We start from the raw sequence: 16315 nt of genomic DNA, 5'->3' as shown, positions 1-16315 counted from the left end.
GGCAGTTTAGGGGTCATCTTAGCAAGGGGGCAACACTGGACAAACTCTGAATCTCTCTACTCTCATATACCAATGCTATTTTCAGCCAGTCACTCAACTACTGAATGACAGAAATAAGAGAACAGTTTCATTAGCTTATCGGTTTTTTTCCAATAATGAGAAAATGACAATATTGAGACCTATGGAAAGTTTCACCAGTACTCACTTTAGCACAATTATCCCCCCATTATCAGTGACTCAGTTCAGTTCAGTACAGTCGCTCAGTCATGTCCGACTCTTTGAGACCCCATGAATCGCAGCACGCCAGGCCTCCCTGTTCATCACCATCTCCCGGAGTTCACTCAGACTCATGTCTATCGAGTCCGTGATGCCATCCAGCCATCTCATCCTCGGTTGTCCCCTTCTCCTCCTGCCCCCAATCCCTCCCAGCATCAGAGTCTTTTCCAATGAGTCAACTCTTCGCATGAGGTGGCCAAAGTACTGGAGTTTCAGCTTTAGCATCATTCCTTCCAAAGAAATCCCAGGGTTGATCTCCTTCAGAATGGACTGGTTGGATCTCCTTGCAGTCCAAGGGACTCTCAAGAGTCTTCTCCAACACCACAGTTCAAAAGCATCAATTCTTCGGCGCTCAGCCTTCTTCACAGTCCAACTCTCACATCCATACATGACCAATGGAAAAACCATAGCCTTGACTAGATGGACCTTAGTCGGCAAAGTAATGTCTCTGCTTTTGAAGATGCTATCTAGGCTGGTCCTAACTTTTCTTCCAAGGAGTAAGCATCTTTTAATTTCATGGCTGCAGTCACCATCTGCAGTGATTTTGGAGCCCAAAAATATAAAGTCAGCCACTGTTTGCACTGTTTCCCCATCTATTTCCCATGAAGTGATGGGACCGGATGCCATGATCTTTGTTTTCTGAATGTTGAGCTTTAAGTCAACTTTTTCGCTCTCCTCTTTCACTTTCCTCAAGAGCATTTTTAGTTCCTCTTCACTTTCTGCCATAAGGGTGGTGTCATCTGCATATCTGAGGTGATTGATATTTCTCCTAGCAATCTTGATTCCAGCTTATGTTTCTTCCAGTCCAGCGTTTCTCATGATGTACTCTGCATAGAAGTTAAATAAGCAGGGTGACAATATACAGCCTTGACATACTCTTTTTTCCTATTTGGAACCAGTCTGTTGTTCCGTGTCCAGTTCTAACTGTTGCTTCCTGACCTGAATACAGATTTCTCAAGAGGCAGGTCAGGTGGTCTGGTATTCCCATCTCTTTCAGAATTTTCCACAGTTTTTTGGGATCCACACAGTCAAAGGCTTTGGCATAGTCAATAAAGCAGAAATAGATGTTTTTCTGGAACTCTCTGGCTTTTTCCATGATCCAGAGGGTGTTGGCAATTTTATCTCTGGTTCCTCTGCCTTTTCTAAAACCAGTGACTACCACAGCATAAAAACTGAATATTTGGACTCTATGCCTATGATGAGGCCCATGTGATCAGGCTTTTTTGTCATGCTCCTCTTCCTATCGTGCTCCATCTTCTCTTTTGTTTTTTAATGTTTCATTAAAATCAGAAGGAAAATGAAAAAGAAAAAAGAAAAAAATGGAATAATACATTATACAGAAATACATCAAAGTCCTTGGGCCCCACTTTTCTTTCCTCTCAGCTTTCTCCCAACTCTTTGCTGCCCTTTCACTGTAGCAGGTCTTATTTCTACAGAACAATCCAGTACTGCAAATAACAAGATGTCTCCTTACCATGAAATTCCTTCTCAGCAAAGAATTTTCAAATATGAACTTGCTTCAGTGCCCCAACATCAGATAGACAATGACAACTGCATATTTTTTATGACCTTGGAAATTCTGACATAGGACACAAGTCTTATGAATCCACTTCTCCAGCTTTTTCGTGCCTATAGTCGTCAATCTGTCTCTCTACCACATATTCTGCAATTTGAAAATATTAGTTAATAAAATTAATAGGGCTAGAAAGTTTGTAATGGAGGAGAAGAAAGTCCTTGGATGTTTCACCAGGAGAGCAATGAGAAGATGCTGATGAGGTTTGGGATAAGCTTGAGTGAATAATGTTTCTTCTATGAAGGCTGAAACACAAAAAATATAGAGTGGTCCTCTTGGAGAATTGTTCAAGATGTTCTCTGGAGAATAACTAAAAAACACACAGGCACATTCAGGTGGAACTGTCTTGGGAGTCAGCAGGAACAGAAAAAGAAATTCCCACTGCTGGGCATATACACCAAGGAAACCAGAATTGAAAGGGACACGTGTACTCCAATATTCATTGCAGCACTGTTTATAATAGCCAGGACATGGAAGGAACCTAGATGTCCATCAGCAGATGAATGGATAAGAAAGCTATGGTACATATACACAATGGAGTATTACTCAGCTGTTAAAAAGAATACATTTGAATCAGTTCTAATGAGGTGGATGAAACTGGAGCTGATTATACAGAGTGAAGTAAGCCAGAAAGAAAAACACCAATACAGTATACTAACACATATATATGGAATTTAGAAAAATGGTAACGATAACCCTGTATGCGAGACAGCAAAAGAGACACAGATGTATAGAACAGACTTTTGGACGCTGTAGGAGAGGGAGAGGGTGGGATGATTTGGGAGAATGGCATTGAAACATGTATAATATCATGTAAGAAACGAATCTCCAGTCTAGGTTCGATGCAAGATACAGGATGCTTGGGACTGGTGCACTGGGATGACCCAGAGAGATGGTATGGGGAAGGGAGGTGGGAGGAGGGGTTCAGGATTGGGAACTCATTTACACCTGTGGTGGATTCATGTTGATGTATGGCAAAACCAATACAGTATTGTAAAGTAAAATAAAAGTAAAATAATAAAAAAAAGAAATACCTGAAATGATATCTCACTGCAATACAAAGGCTGTTGCTGGGAACACTTGACACTTTCCAGTAACTGAACACTGGTAATGAATGATAAAGTTCAGCTATAAGGATAATAAGAATGTTGGTTAATGAATATATATATATATTTAATTTAAAGCAGAAAAGTTGCATAGTAATTAGTTATTGAAGTCTAAATCAAGCTGGTTGATAGCTTTTTAAAGTGTAGTTGTTCTAAACTTTCCAAAATATTTCTGCATAAATCAAGTCATCTCTTCCAAATCATTTTCTGAGTGCTTCCCTAGCCCCAGACAACCCTTATTTCTACTCATAATATTTAAGTTTAGAATGTATTGTAAATTGTTGTATCAAATCACCCTTTCATGCAGAATCCAATATAGCTTCCTGACAGCTGACTATGTATATGTTGATACTTTCCACAACTATGTGTGTAATTACTGTACAACTCTTACAAGAAGTTGAGCTTATATTGAGCTAATGTCTACCCTGTAACCACTGTCTTCCTTTTTGAACTGTGTATCTTCAGATACAACTGCTGAAGATACATAGTTTTCAAATCATTTAAGATCCTCTCTCATTCAGCTAAAACATCTGCAGGTCTACTCAGCATCTCCAATAGCCTGATGCTCACTGTCCTTAACCTCATGATCTACCAAAGCAGACTCTCAAATTTATTATTACTGTTTTTGAATTGTAGTTCCTAGAACTTCAAAGTCAGACTATACCAAAAGGTATTAACACTTATTTCTATGACTTGGGCTTTTATTTTTTCTGCAATTTCCATTCATTGTTTTGTACTTGTGTTTGCACTTCAAGATTTAATGACATCTCCCTTAACCTAGGGCACATTCCTAACTATCCACTTGGTTTCCATAAGCAGGAGTAAGAAGTGGCCAGATGTTCTTTGCTGGTCCTAGCTATGAAAAGAAGTTATTCTGTGCAAAAGAAGGTTGTTCTTTGATGGTCTTAGTTATGAAAAACTTGCTTGGAACATCATTTTCCCTGCTGACCAAATTCATTAACCTTTTTCAATTTCAGAGAGTTATTATTATTATTATTTTACTCCATGAGACAAAGAAGGAGGGGCTAGAAGGAAATTAACATTTCTTGGGATACTCTTCTCACTCAATTTCCAGGAGACTGGATGTATCTAGTCCAGAAAGAGATGACAATGTTGTCTTGATCAAAGAGAGCAATTGTGCTCCTCGGAGCACTAGAAGTTGGTATAAAACTTTGTTAGAATCTGCCCTGCTTTATTTTGTACTCCAAGGCCAAACTTGACTATTCCTCCAGGTATCTCCTGACTTCCTACTTTTGCACTCCAGTCCCCTATGATGAGAAAAAAAAAAAAAATTTTTTTTTGGTGTTAATTCCAGAAGGTCTAATATTATGGAGTAATTTAACACTGAATACAATAGTACTTATATCCTATTTGAAAACAACTTTCTTGTCAAACCTCTATGAGCAAAACACAGGAGGACAAGGAAACTGAAAAGTTGGGATTTAGGGCAGGACCTGTTTTATTTCAAGGATAAAACAAGGAGTGTGAGCAACTCATGCTCTTCTTATTCGCTCTACTTACTTACTCTTGACGATTCAGCATCATTCCAAAGATTTCCAGGTGCATATCAGTGATCTAGGCAGGAGTGTGTTTGCAAATGGTAGGACAGATGGGGCTTTGTTGCTTAGCAAGTTCTGTAAGGAGCTTCCTAGGTGGCACTAACGGTAAAGAACCCACCTGACAATACAGAAGACAGACATAAGAAATATGGGGTTGAACACTGGGTCAGGAAGATCCCCTGGAGAAGGGCATGGCAACCTACTCCAGTATTCTTGCCTGGAGAATCCTATGGACAGAGGAGACCTGCAGGCTAGAGTCCATAGAGTCACAAAGAGTCGGACATGACTGAAGCCTCTTAGCAAGCATGCAAGCCCTGTAAGAAGTAAGACTTGCAAAGATAAAGGGAAAAAGAAGTCAGCAATGCACAGATTGTGTACTTCCTGTCTCAAGAGATAGGAGGTTAAAGAGATAGGTGTTATCAGAAAAGGAAATCTATACTTTTCCCACAATGTCTTGATCACAGGAACTTCTATATGCTTAAATATATTTTGTTGCCCAGTCACTCAGTTGTGTCTCTTTGTAACCCCATGAACTGCAGCACATCAGGCTTCCCTATCCTTCACCATCCCCCAGAGTTTGCTCAAGCTCATGTCCATTGATTTGGTGATGCCATCTAACCATCTCTTCCCCTGTTGTCCCTTTCTCCTCCTGCCCTCAATCTTTCCCAGGATCAGGTGGTTTGTTGTTTTTTTTTTTAAAATAAGTCAGCTCTTTCCATCAGGTAGCCAAAGTATTAGAGCTTCAGTTTCAGCATCAGTCCTTCCGATGAATATTCAAGACTGATTTCCTTTAGGATTGACTGATTTGATCTTCTTATAGTCCAAGAGACACTCAAAAGTCTTCTCCAACACCAGAGTTCAAAAGCATGGATTCTTATTTGGCACTCAGCCTTTTTTATGGTCCAACTCTCACATCCCTACATGTCTACTGCAAAAAACAGCTTTGACTGTACAGACCTTTGTCAGTAAGTAATGTCTCTGCTTTTTAATAGCTGTCTAGGTTTGCCATAGCTATTTTTCCAAGGAGCAAGTATCTTTTAATTTCATGGCTGCAGACACCATCTGCAGTGATCTGGAGCCCAAGAAAATAAAGTCTGTCATGGTTTTCATTGTTTCCCCATTTATTTGCCATGAAGTGAGGGGACTGGAGGCCATGATCTTCAATTTTTGAATGTCAGTTCCCACTCTGGTTTTTGCTAACTGTATAGTGCTTCTCATCTTTAGCTACAAAGAATATGATTAATCTGATTTTGCTATTGACCATCTGGTAATGTCCATGTGTAGAGTCGTCTCTTGTGTTGTTAGAAGGTCTTTGCTGTAACAGTGTTTGCTATAACCAGTGTATTCTCTAGGTAAAACTTTGTTAGAATCTGCCCTGCTTTATTTTGTACTCCAAGGCCAAACTTGACTATTCCTCCAGGTATCTCTTGACTTCCTGCTTTTGCACTCCAGTTTCCTATGATTTAAAAAAAAAAATTTTTTTTTTGGTGTTAATTCCAGAAGGTCTAATATTATGGAGTAATTTAACACTGGACACAATAGTACTTATATCCTATTTAAAAACAACTTTCTTGTCAAACCCCTATGAGCAAAACACAGGAGGACAAGGAAACTGAAAAGTTGGGATTTAGAGCAGGAACTGTTTTATTTCAAGGATAAAACAAGGAATGTGAGTAACTCATGCTCAAACTGGAATTCCATCGCTTCCACTAGCTTTATTCATAGTGATACTTCCTAAGGCCCACTTGACTTCACATTACAGGATGTCTGGCTCTAGCTGAGTGATCACACCATCATGATTATCTGGTTCATGAAGATCTTTTCTGTATAGTTCTTCTGTGTATTTTTGTCACCTCTTCTTAATATCTTCTGCTTCTGTTAGGTCCATACCATTTCTGTCCTTTATTGAGCCCATCTTTGCATGAAATGTTCCCTTGGTATCTCTAATTTTCTTGAAGAGCTCTATGGTCTTTCCCATTCTATTTTCCTCTATTTCTTTGCATTGATCATTGAGAAAGGCTTTCTTATCTCTCCTTGCTCTTCTTTGGAACTCTGCATTCAAATGGATATATCTTTCCTTTTCTCCTTTGCTTTTCACTTCTCTTCTTTTCACAGCTATTTGTAAGGCCTCCTCAGACAGCCATTTTGCTTTTTGTATTTCTCTAAAAGAAAAAAAAAAAACCCAGCGGTGGCCACAGGACTGGAAAAGATCAGTTTTCATTTCAATTTCAAAGAAATGCAACGACAAAGAATGCTCAAACTACCACACAATTGCACTTATCTCACACGATAGTAAAGTAATGCTCAAAACTCTTCAAGCCAGGCTTCAACAGTACATGAAGTATGCACTTCCAGATGTTCAAGCTGGTTTTAGAAAAGGCAGAGGAACCAGAGATCAAATTGCCAACATTTGCTGGATCATCAAAAAAGCAAGAGAGTTCCAGAAAAACATCTATTTCTGCTTTATTGACTATGCCAAAGCCTTTGACTGTGTGGATCACAATAAACTGTGGAAACTCTTGAAAGAGATGAGAATACCAGACCATCTGACCTGCCTCTTGAGAAACCTGTATGCAGGTCAAGAAGCAACAATTAGAACTGGGCATGGAACAACAAACTGGTTCCAAATAGGAAAAGGAGTATGCCAAGGCTGTATATTGTCACCCTGCTTATTTAACTTATATGCAGAGTACATCATGAGAAACACTGGGCTGGATGAAGCACAAGCTAGAATCAAGATTGCTAGAAGAAATATCAATAACCTCAGATATGCAGATGACACCACGCTTACGGCAAAAAGTAAAGAACTAAAGAGCCTCTTGATGAAAGTAAAAGAGGAGAGTGAAAAAGTTGGCTTAAAGCTCAACATCCAGAAAATGAAGATCATGGATCTGGTCCCATCACTTCATGGCAAATAGATGGGGAAACAGTGGAAACAATGGCTGACCTTATTTTGAGGGGCTCTAGAATCACTGCAGATGATGATTGCAGCCATGAAATTAAAAGACACTTACTCCTTGGAAGGAAAGTTATGACCAACCTAGACAGAATATTAAAAAGCAGAGACATTACTTTGTCAATAAAGGTTCATCTAGTCAAGGCTATGGTTTTTCCAGTAGTCATGTATGAATGTGAGAGTTGGACTATAAAGAAAGCTGAATGCAGAAGAAATGATGCTTTTGAACCGTGGTGTTGAAGAAGACTCTTGAGAGTCCCTTGGACTTCAAGGATATCCTACCAGTCCATCCTAAAGGAAATCAATCCTGGATGTTCATTGGAGGGACTGATGTTGAAACTGAAACTCTAATATTTTGGCCACCTGATGCAAAGAACTGACTCATTTGAAAAGACCTTGATGTTGGGACGTTTGAAGGCACGAGGAGAAGGGGAAAACAGAGGATGGGGTGGTTAGATGGCATCACCGACTCAATGGACATGAGTTTGGGTAAACTCCGGGAGTTGGTGATGGACAGGGAGGCCTGGTGTGCTGCAGTTCATGGGATCGCAAAGAGTAGGGCATGACTGAGCAACTGAACTGAATCAAACTGAACATGCTCAAAAAGTCCAAACTCCCTCTGGCCTTGAGGAAGAGTTTTGAAAGGCAAATTTGTAGGAAAGGCTACAGAGTGTGTGACTTTCTTCTGATTGTTTGGTGGTGTGGTAACAGGATATTGTTCTACGAATTTCAATTAGCAGCCTTCTGCTTCCGGCCAGTCTGGAGTCTATGTCCATGTCAATAAAAGGTTACCATCCTCCACTTGAGTAGGGGCCCAGTTCCCATAGTAGAACTCAAGCTATGTATCAGATTGTTATATGTATCCCTTGAAGAGTTACTAGCAAGAAGGCTCTGCCTTATCTCCACACTTGTTCTTGACTGCTTTATTTTTGCATTCTTCCACTTTGTTAGTAGCTATTTGAATCAGCCCTTTGGAATTCAGAAAGTTCTAGGAGACTGAAGCCTTCCCCTGCAAATAAGGAATAGGAGACTTTAGAGTGCTTTTGTTCCCAGGGCAGCCCCCACAAGGTCCTGCTCCATTTCAACTTGTTTGCCAAGTACTGCACCAGGAAAACATTCATATATCTTTTTTTCCCCTCAAAAGTGTTATGATTAATAGAGGATACACTAAAGAAATTAAGCATAATAACTGAAAACCTATGTAACTCAGCAGTTGTCTACTGAGAGATGTATCAATACATTTGAATTACATTTTTATACCACCTCCACTGCATTTCCCTACCCTCTTTTCATAGTTCCTAGATATTCTATACCTGATGATTATTTCCAATGTGCTTTCCTGCATTTTTAACAGCACACTCTCTCTCAGTCTATTTTCAACAATAGTTTTAACACAATGAGGTACATCTAATCTGGTAATATTATCATATTTCAACTGTCTAAATTATCTCTTTCACTATTCACATCTCATCTTACTATGGTCATCTGTTATGTTTTCAATTCTTTTACTCTTCTCTGGCTTCATTAGAGCTCATCCAATATGTGACAGAGTCAAAATATCCCTGAGGTTCATTCCTTCTCCCTTGCAAATGAACGTGACTGAATAAAAAATATACATACTGTAAAGAACCCAAATATCCATAAGTGAAAGGATAAATGAATTGCGGTATATCCATGAAACAAAATACTATTTAACATCCAAAAAAAAAGAGAACTATTGATGAATGCCTTGGAAAATAATTGAGGTAAGTGAGGGGGGGGGGAAGAAAAAAAAGACCAAAAATGAAATTACATATGGTATTACTGCATTTGAAATCATGTATCTCTGACTGGGACTTGAACTCAGTCAAAACCCATATTGAGACTTGAATTCATGGTCTTTAAACTGAAGTCCCACCTGATCTTGGGACTTAATGAAGCTCAGATTCTTGATGTCTCATCAATGAATTCAGTGAGAGATAAACTGACAGATAAGAAGTGGAATTATTTAGAGAGGAATACACTTGGCAGACAGAGTGCGCACCATCTCAGAAGATGAGAGCAGCCTCAAAATATGTTGTGGTTAGTTTTTATGGGATGGATAATTTCATAGGCTGAGTGGGAGGATTATTCCAACCATTTTGGGGAAGGGGTGGAGACTTTCAGGAACTGAGCCACTACCCAAGTTTTAGTCTTTGATGGCCTTGAAATTGTCATGGTGCCTGTGGGTGTGTCATTTAGCTTACTGATGTGTTACAATGAGCTTATAGTGAGGCTCAAGTTCTAGTGGAAGTCAAGTCATTCATCATCTTGGACTCATTTGATTCTACCAGTTTATTTCATGTCCTCAGACTATGTAATTCTTTCCAAAGTTGTGCCTGCTCCCTTCCCTCTTGTCTCACATTTACGTAAAATTCTAAAAACTCAAATTGACATTTAGTGATTTCAAATAGATATGTGGTTGCCTGAAGACGTGTATCTCGGAGAAGGCAATGGCACCCCACTCCAGTACTCTTGCCTGGAAAATCCTATGGACAGAGGGGCCTGGAAGACTGCAGTCCATGGGGTTGCTGAGGGTCGGACACGACTGAGCAGCTTCACTTTTACTTTTCACTTTCATGCATTGGAGAAGGAAATGGCAAGCCACTCTAGTGTTCTTGCCTGGAGAATCCCAGGGATGGAGTCTGGTGGGCAGCCGTCTATGGGGTCGCGCAGAGTCGGACACGACTGAAGCGACTTAGCAGCAGCAGAAGACGGGTATCTATCCAAGCACAGCCTTATAAATGCACATGAGGAAATTTAGGAGAGTCACAGGTTGATAATGGTAATGGTCTTATGGGCTTGTGCCTATGCCAAGGTTCACTGGATAGTGCATTTTAAATATGTACAGTTAGTTACATGCCATTTTTAATAATGAAGCTTAAAAATTTGCAGTATTCTCTATTTCACCTACAACTGAAAAGCAATTTTAAATGAATTTTAGTCTAAATGTGAAAAAATGTCATTGTATAAGATGACTATGTTGATAAACACATGAGAGGAAAAGATTTCTTAGATCAACATGGAAATGTTTGAAACTGTTGACTGAAACCACCTACTTTGGCCAGGCACAATGACAACCAGTTGCATGAATTATCTCACAAAGAGAGTTGCTGATAAAGGAAATGGTGCTAGCTGGGAAAAACAAACAAACAAACAAACAAACAAACTAGGAAATCTAGAGAGGGGCCAAAAGGAGGAGAAAGGAGATGATATGTACAGCCAATTACCCATAATGCTAGAATCCATCATGGCTACGAGATGTGTGAGCCACCATGATGATCCTTGAGTTAGAGGAAACATGGGCCAAGAAAGATGGTTGGCTGGGGCCAACCCAGAAGCTAGGCCCATTACTAGAAAACCTGAAATTTTGAGCCACATAATAGAGCAGTTCTTTTAGGTTCCCTTACCCTTTCTGCCCCAGCTCTCCTGCCCCAGTGCCGGTTTCCCTCTCCAATAAAGTTTCTTCTTTGTCAACACATGTGCCTCTGTTCAGATAATTCATTTCTGACTATTAAGCAAGAGCTCAGTCTTGGGCCCTGGGAGCCCCTCCCCTCCCTGAATTTCTGCAACAGAAGCAACTTGCACTTAATTAAATATTTGATAATTTTGATTAATTAAGATACCTATTCTTCAAAAATACTACAAATATTCTACAAAAAGCAGAAAATATTTTTAATGTGTATAATCTAGAAAAAGATTACATCAAAATATATAAATACCTCATAATATTAATAAAAATAATAGAAAAAATCCAAATGTATCACAACATAAATATGTAAATATTTGATTTAATCTGATTATTTATTTGAAAATGATAACTAAAATCACAAAGAACTACTATTATAAATGTACCATATGGCTAAAATGATGATAAGCATATCAAATATTAGTAAAGATGTCCAGTAATAAAGGTTCTTATATTCTGCCAGTGAATATAATTGAACCAATATTTTAGAAATGCATTAAACCACTTACTAACATTGGCAGTACCCTATGAATTAGCAATAAGACTTTTAGATGGAGAAATCATCACTCTAAGTGCACCAAGATACATATACAAGAATGTTTAAAATCGTGTTCTTCAAAATCAATCTTCTCAATGCCCATAAACAGAGGATGGGTAAAAAAGTTGTAGTATATTCATACCATAGTACATTATGCAGCAAAGAACATGAACATGATAGATGTACAAAAAATATTCTAGTCAAAAATTCACAAGAAGAAAAACAGAAAAAAATCAATACTATGTACTTCCAATTATGTAAAATTGAAAAATCAGCAAAACTAAACTATAAGGTTTAAGAATGCATGCTTAGGTTATAAACATATATATAAAAAATGTATAATTACTTTAGCTATTAATATAGAGATTATCTTTAGGAAGAATGAGAGACTGTAATGGTGAAGGAACACAACACAAGACTTGTAAGGAATGAGAAATTGTTTCTTCATCTAGAAGTTATTTTCATGAACTTTACAAAACTGGTTATTTTCACTTTTCTGTATGAGAATTATATTTCAAAAATCAAAGAAAATATATCTGCACTACACTACTATTTTCTACACAGAAAATATATCTGTGGTTATATTACTCACTTCTAATCACCTGAATCAATGTTTAAATTCTAACTATTTATTCTTATAAGAGGTAAGGTAATTACTTTGCTTGTATTTTCTCCAGAAGGGTCAATTCTTAATAATTGACCTATTTCTAATCTCCTATTTAAGAGACAAAAAATAGTTGCTCAATTATTACACCTTGTTATTGGTCTCTTTAGCTAATTATAGGCTTAAAAAACTTGACTATGAACCCACAGTCATATTATACCCTACATACCTCACTTGAAAATTACTTTTTATGTATGATGATGTACTTTTATGGTTTATGTTGCTTGTCTTTTCTCATACTCCAGAAGATAAATAAAGCCAGGCATACTGATGCATATGAAATGTGTTTGGTTTTGTTGGTTGATACAGCTAGGTTGATTTTTCTTATTGAGCTTTTCAAATGTATGTGCTTTCTCTAGTATAATTTATGCACTTTGGCACATTTTTGCACTTTATATTTTGGAATATGGTTCTCCCAATTCCTGCATAATTAATTGGTTATTGTCATCACATTCTATTTGTCTTGGTTTCTTATTCAGGGATATCACAACTTTTTATCTTCATTCTATGTGCATTAGATGCTATATGTAACCTCTTGTAAAGAATTCATATATTTGCTATTTTACTTCTTTTGAGAGGTGGATGTTTTCACCAGTTATTCATTATGCACTATGGTTGCCACAGCTTTTTGAAACATTTAATGCTGTAACAGATTTAAAATTAGTTAAGTTTTTGTTACTTCATTAAAGAAATTTTTGTACATCTGAGATTCACTAACATATTGCTTTATTACTTCCCTTGGTGTATTTTTCCTTTCTTCATATACCTCAGGTTTATAAAAATTTTATTAAAAACTTAGTGCAGAACTTCCCTGGCAGTCCAGTGGTTAAGACTCTGCCCATACAGGGGGCACAGGTTCAATCCTTGGTCCAGGGCAAACATTTCAAAGATTCCACTTGCTGCTCAGTATCTAACCTAACTGTGAGGCCAGTTGTAAAAGTACAGTATGACGCAAGTTCATTCTGCTTTATTCAACATAATTATTTATTCCAAAATAATTATCTGCTTCTGCCTTTTACATGACATGATTCCTTTTTCTTTCTTTTTCTTTTTTTTGTAGTGAAATGTTGGGTTATTTCTTTCTTTGACTAAGTGTTAAGTTTACAACTACATATTCAGGTATCTCTCTTTGTTTACTATGTATTTCTTCAAAGTTTTCTTATTACCCTGAAGTCTCTATATTTGTTGGCTTTGAATACCATTGATCAACAGCAAGAAAATGTCTTAATTGTTCATTATTCAATGCCATTTTTCTGAAGTTTGAAGACGCCTCCAGCATTACCTTACTGTTGATAAAAGCACCAGTTAGACACGGTTCCTCTACTCAAGATGCTTGCAGTATGAAATTTCTAAATGCAGTGAAAATGTATTTGTATATGTGTTAAGTGCTAGAACTAAAGCTCCAGTTTCAAGCAAAACTCAAATTGGGTAAAATCATTCAAATATTTCTGTCTGAAAAGATGTTTTCTATTTAGATACTGATTGGATTTTTTGGATAAAAAAGGTATATTTTTGAATATGCTTAAAATTGCTATTAACATCTTTAAATGCATGCTTTCCTGCGAAAACTCCTCAGTGTTTATAGACTTTGGACAGCATCATACAGATTTTATATTTCTGATATTGATATTACTGATTTTAGATAGTTTATATATTCATCAGTTATTCAAAGAAAGTAGACAAAAATAGATAAGTGATTTCAAAATATCAAAATATAGATTTATAAAATATTAGAAAGTAAAACATGGCTAGAATTACATCTTTGAATTGGTTTAGCAGCCTGAAAATATTGATATATTTCATGGTGCTTGAAAATTACTGGAAATGAAGTGCTGTTTTCTTCAATTTTGCTGTCAATATGTGCTGCTGGAAGGGAAATTCTAGGTTTAAATAATTAGGACCAAACAAGAGTAACAGAAAAAATTTGAAATCTCAGCATAAGGGAGCTTGTTCTTTATGTGAATAGCAAACCAAAGTTTTTAAGTATTTGAGGATTTGTTAAATTATCAGCATTTGAGCTTTAAAGATTGTTTTCAGATGTAGATATTCGTTCATGATGTAACTTTTCACCATATTAAAGTTGCTACTTTAAACTAACCTAAAATCTCTACAGAAGGAGCCACTAATGATCAGGATGTCTTTTGGAGAAGATCATTTTCAGGACATGGTCACGGATTTGTTTGGTCTTCACTCCATAGACGATTGGGTTGAGAAAAGGTGGAACTAAAAGGTAAAGGCTAGATAAAAGGATATGAATGTATGGTGGTATTTGAGAACCAAATCTGTGTGTGAAGAAAGAGAAGAAGCCAAGGAGGTAGAACTGCAGGAAAACGCAAATATGAGCGATGCATGTATTAAAGGCTTTCAATCTTGCCTCCTTACGGCGTAGTTGAAAGACGGTGACAAAGATCTGAACATAGGACAAAGTGATAAAGCTGATGTCAAATCCTAAGATAGTGAAGGCAACAAACAGACCTAATATCTTGTTGATCCGTATATCTTCAGTAGCCAGCTTCACAATGGCCATGTGCTCACAGTAAGAGTGGGAGACGACTGTGGTTCGGTAGAATTTGAGACGATATTTGATAAGCACTATGCATGGTGCTACAAGAACGACAGCCCTGAGTGTCACCCCAATTCCAATGTGAGTCAGGAGTTTTTGAGAGAAGATCCTGGCATGTCTCAAGGGATTACAGATGGCCACATAGCGATCTAGGGCCATGGCCAGTAAAACACCTGATTCAGTTGCCTGGAATGAGTGAATAAGCCACATTTGTAGAAGACACGCATCAAAGGAAATCTCTGTCAAATGAAACCAAAAGATGCCTAACATTTTGGGGAGAATACATGTGCTAAGTGCAATGTCTGTGGCCCCCAACATGGCCAGAAAAATGTACATTGGACTATGAAGGCTATTTTCATATTTGATTATCACTAAAATTAATGTATTCCCAATCACTGCCATAAGGTACATGAAGCAGAATGGAATTCCAATCCAACACTGCACTGACTGCAGGCCAGGAATCCCCACGAGTGTTAGTACAGAGGGCATGAAGACAGAGCCATTGGGTCTGAGCATGGTGATCTGAGTGGTAGAATCAAGAAGTGCTACTTCTATGTCATCTTTTAATTCCTGTTAAAACTGCAAAATTAAAAATCAGAATGAGTTATTTTGCCAAAATATACTTTAGTTAGATTAGGAGGATACCATCTTACTTTCTCTGCCCAGTGACTCCTCTCTAATTTTCCATCTCTTTTCTCAAAGTCTTTAAGTAACCAATCATCAGATTCTATGTTTCTGCATGCTTTTAATTTTTTCAGTGAGAAAAATTAAGTGGACTGTATGGCTTCTTTCTGGTCCATGACTACTGAAAGAAATTCCCCTTAGCTTGTGCTTTTGTGCATGCTAATCATCAGCGCTTTCTTTCTTTTTTGGTCACCTACCAGTTGGAATTGAGGGGAAAATTCATCTAATTCAAAGTAATGAATTTGAAGACTAGACTGTACCTAGCTCCAGCACGAAGGATCTATAGTAGAGGTAAATCATTCTGTTTGGTCATAATCAGAAAGCAAGTTTGATTAGAATATTTTTCAGTTTTACAGCTAGCTATTTTTTTTTCTCTTAAATTGGTTTCTTCTTGGCCAGACCCTCTGAAATACACTCTCTCCAAGTGCTTTAAACTAATTATTCAAACTTTCAGTGTTTTCTCCAAAATGAGCCACACATCTTTACCTTCCTATACTTAAGCTCTCAGAAAGTATATCCATTACTTTTAAAAGTCATGGATGTTATCCCCTTATCCTTGGTAGTTCCTTTAAGATTTGTTCTCACTATGCCCTACTATGTTCATATCATTTGTATTCAAGTGTCAACCTAAGTCTTCTGTTCTTCTCCCTCTTTACCAATAACCATTAGGTCTGAAAAGCTATTTTATTTTTCTTATTTGCAATAACATGAGAACTTGTTTTAAATGTAATGTTTCCTTTACTTAGAGCCCTATGCATCTAATAGCCACTCAAAATACAATTTTTGTAGTTAACATTTTTCTTTTACACAGTTGTATTTCATAGGACCAGATTCAGCTCCTTATTTGTCTCTGCCCTTCATTCATACACTATTTGCTTTCAGGACCTCCTATAACTTACTTTGTCTTAT

The 16315-nt window shown here is 37.4% G+C and overlaps 1 protein-coding gene across 1 annotated transcript; it reads right to left on the bottom strand.

Moving 5' to 3' along the window:
- Positions 1-14281: 14281 nt before the first annotated feature.
- Positions 14282-15238, bottom strand: LOC101105686 (olfactory receptor 52A5-like). The gene has a single exon (XM_004016661.5). The coding sequence runs from the start codon at positions 15236-15238 to the stop codon at positions 14282-14284; it is 957 nt and encodes a 318-aa protein (XP_004016710.3).
- Positions 15239-16315: the final 1077 nt, after the last annotated feature.

This window comes from Ovis aries, chromosome 15, assembly GCF_016772045.2.
Source record: "Ovis aries strain OAR_USU_Benz2616 breed Rambouillet chromosome 15, ARS-UI_Ramb_v3.0, whole genome shotgun sequence".
NCBI lineage: Eukaryota > Metazoa > Chordata > Mammalia > Artiodactyla > Bovidae > Ovis > Ovis aries.
The sequence above is the reverse complement of the archived record's forward strand: the minus strand, read 5'-3'. Positions and strand labels throughout refer to the sequence as shown.

What these genes read in the sequence shown, in the direction of transcription:
- LOC101105686 (XM_004016661.5), bottom strand. Translation starts at nt 15,238, where the DNA reads ATGCTCAGACCCAATGGCTCTGTCTTCATGCCCTCTGTACTAACACTC.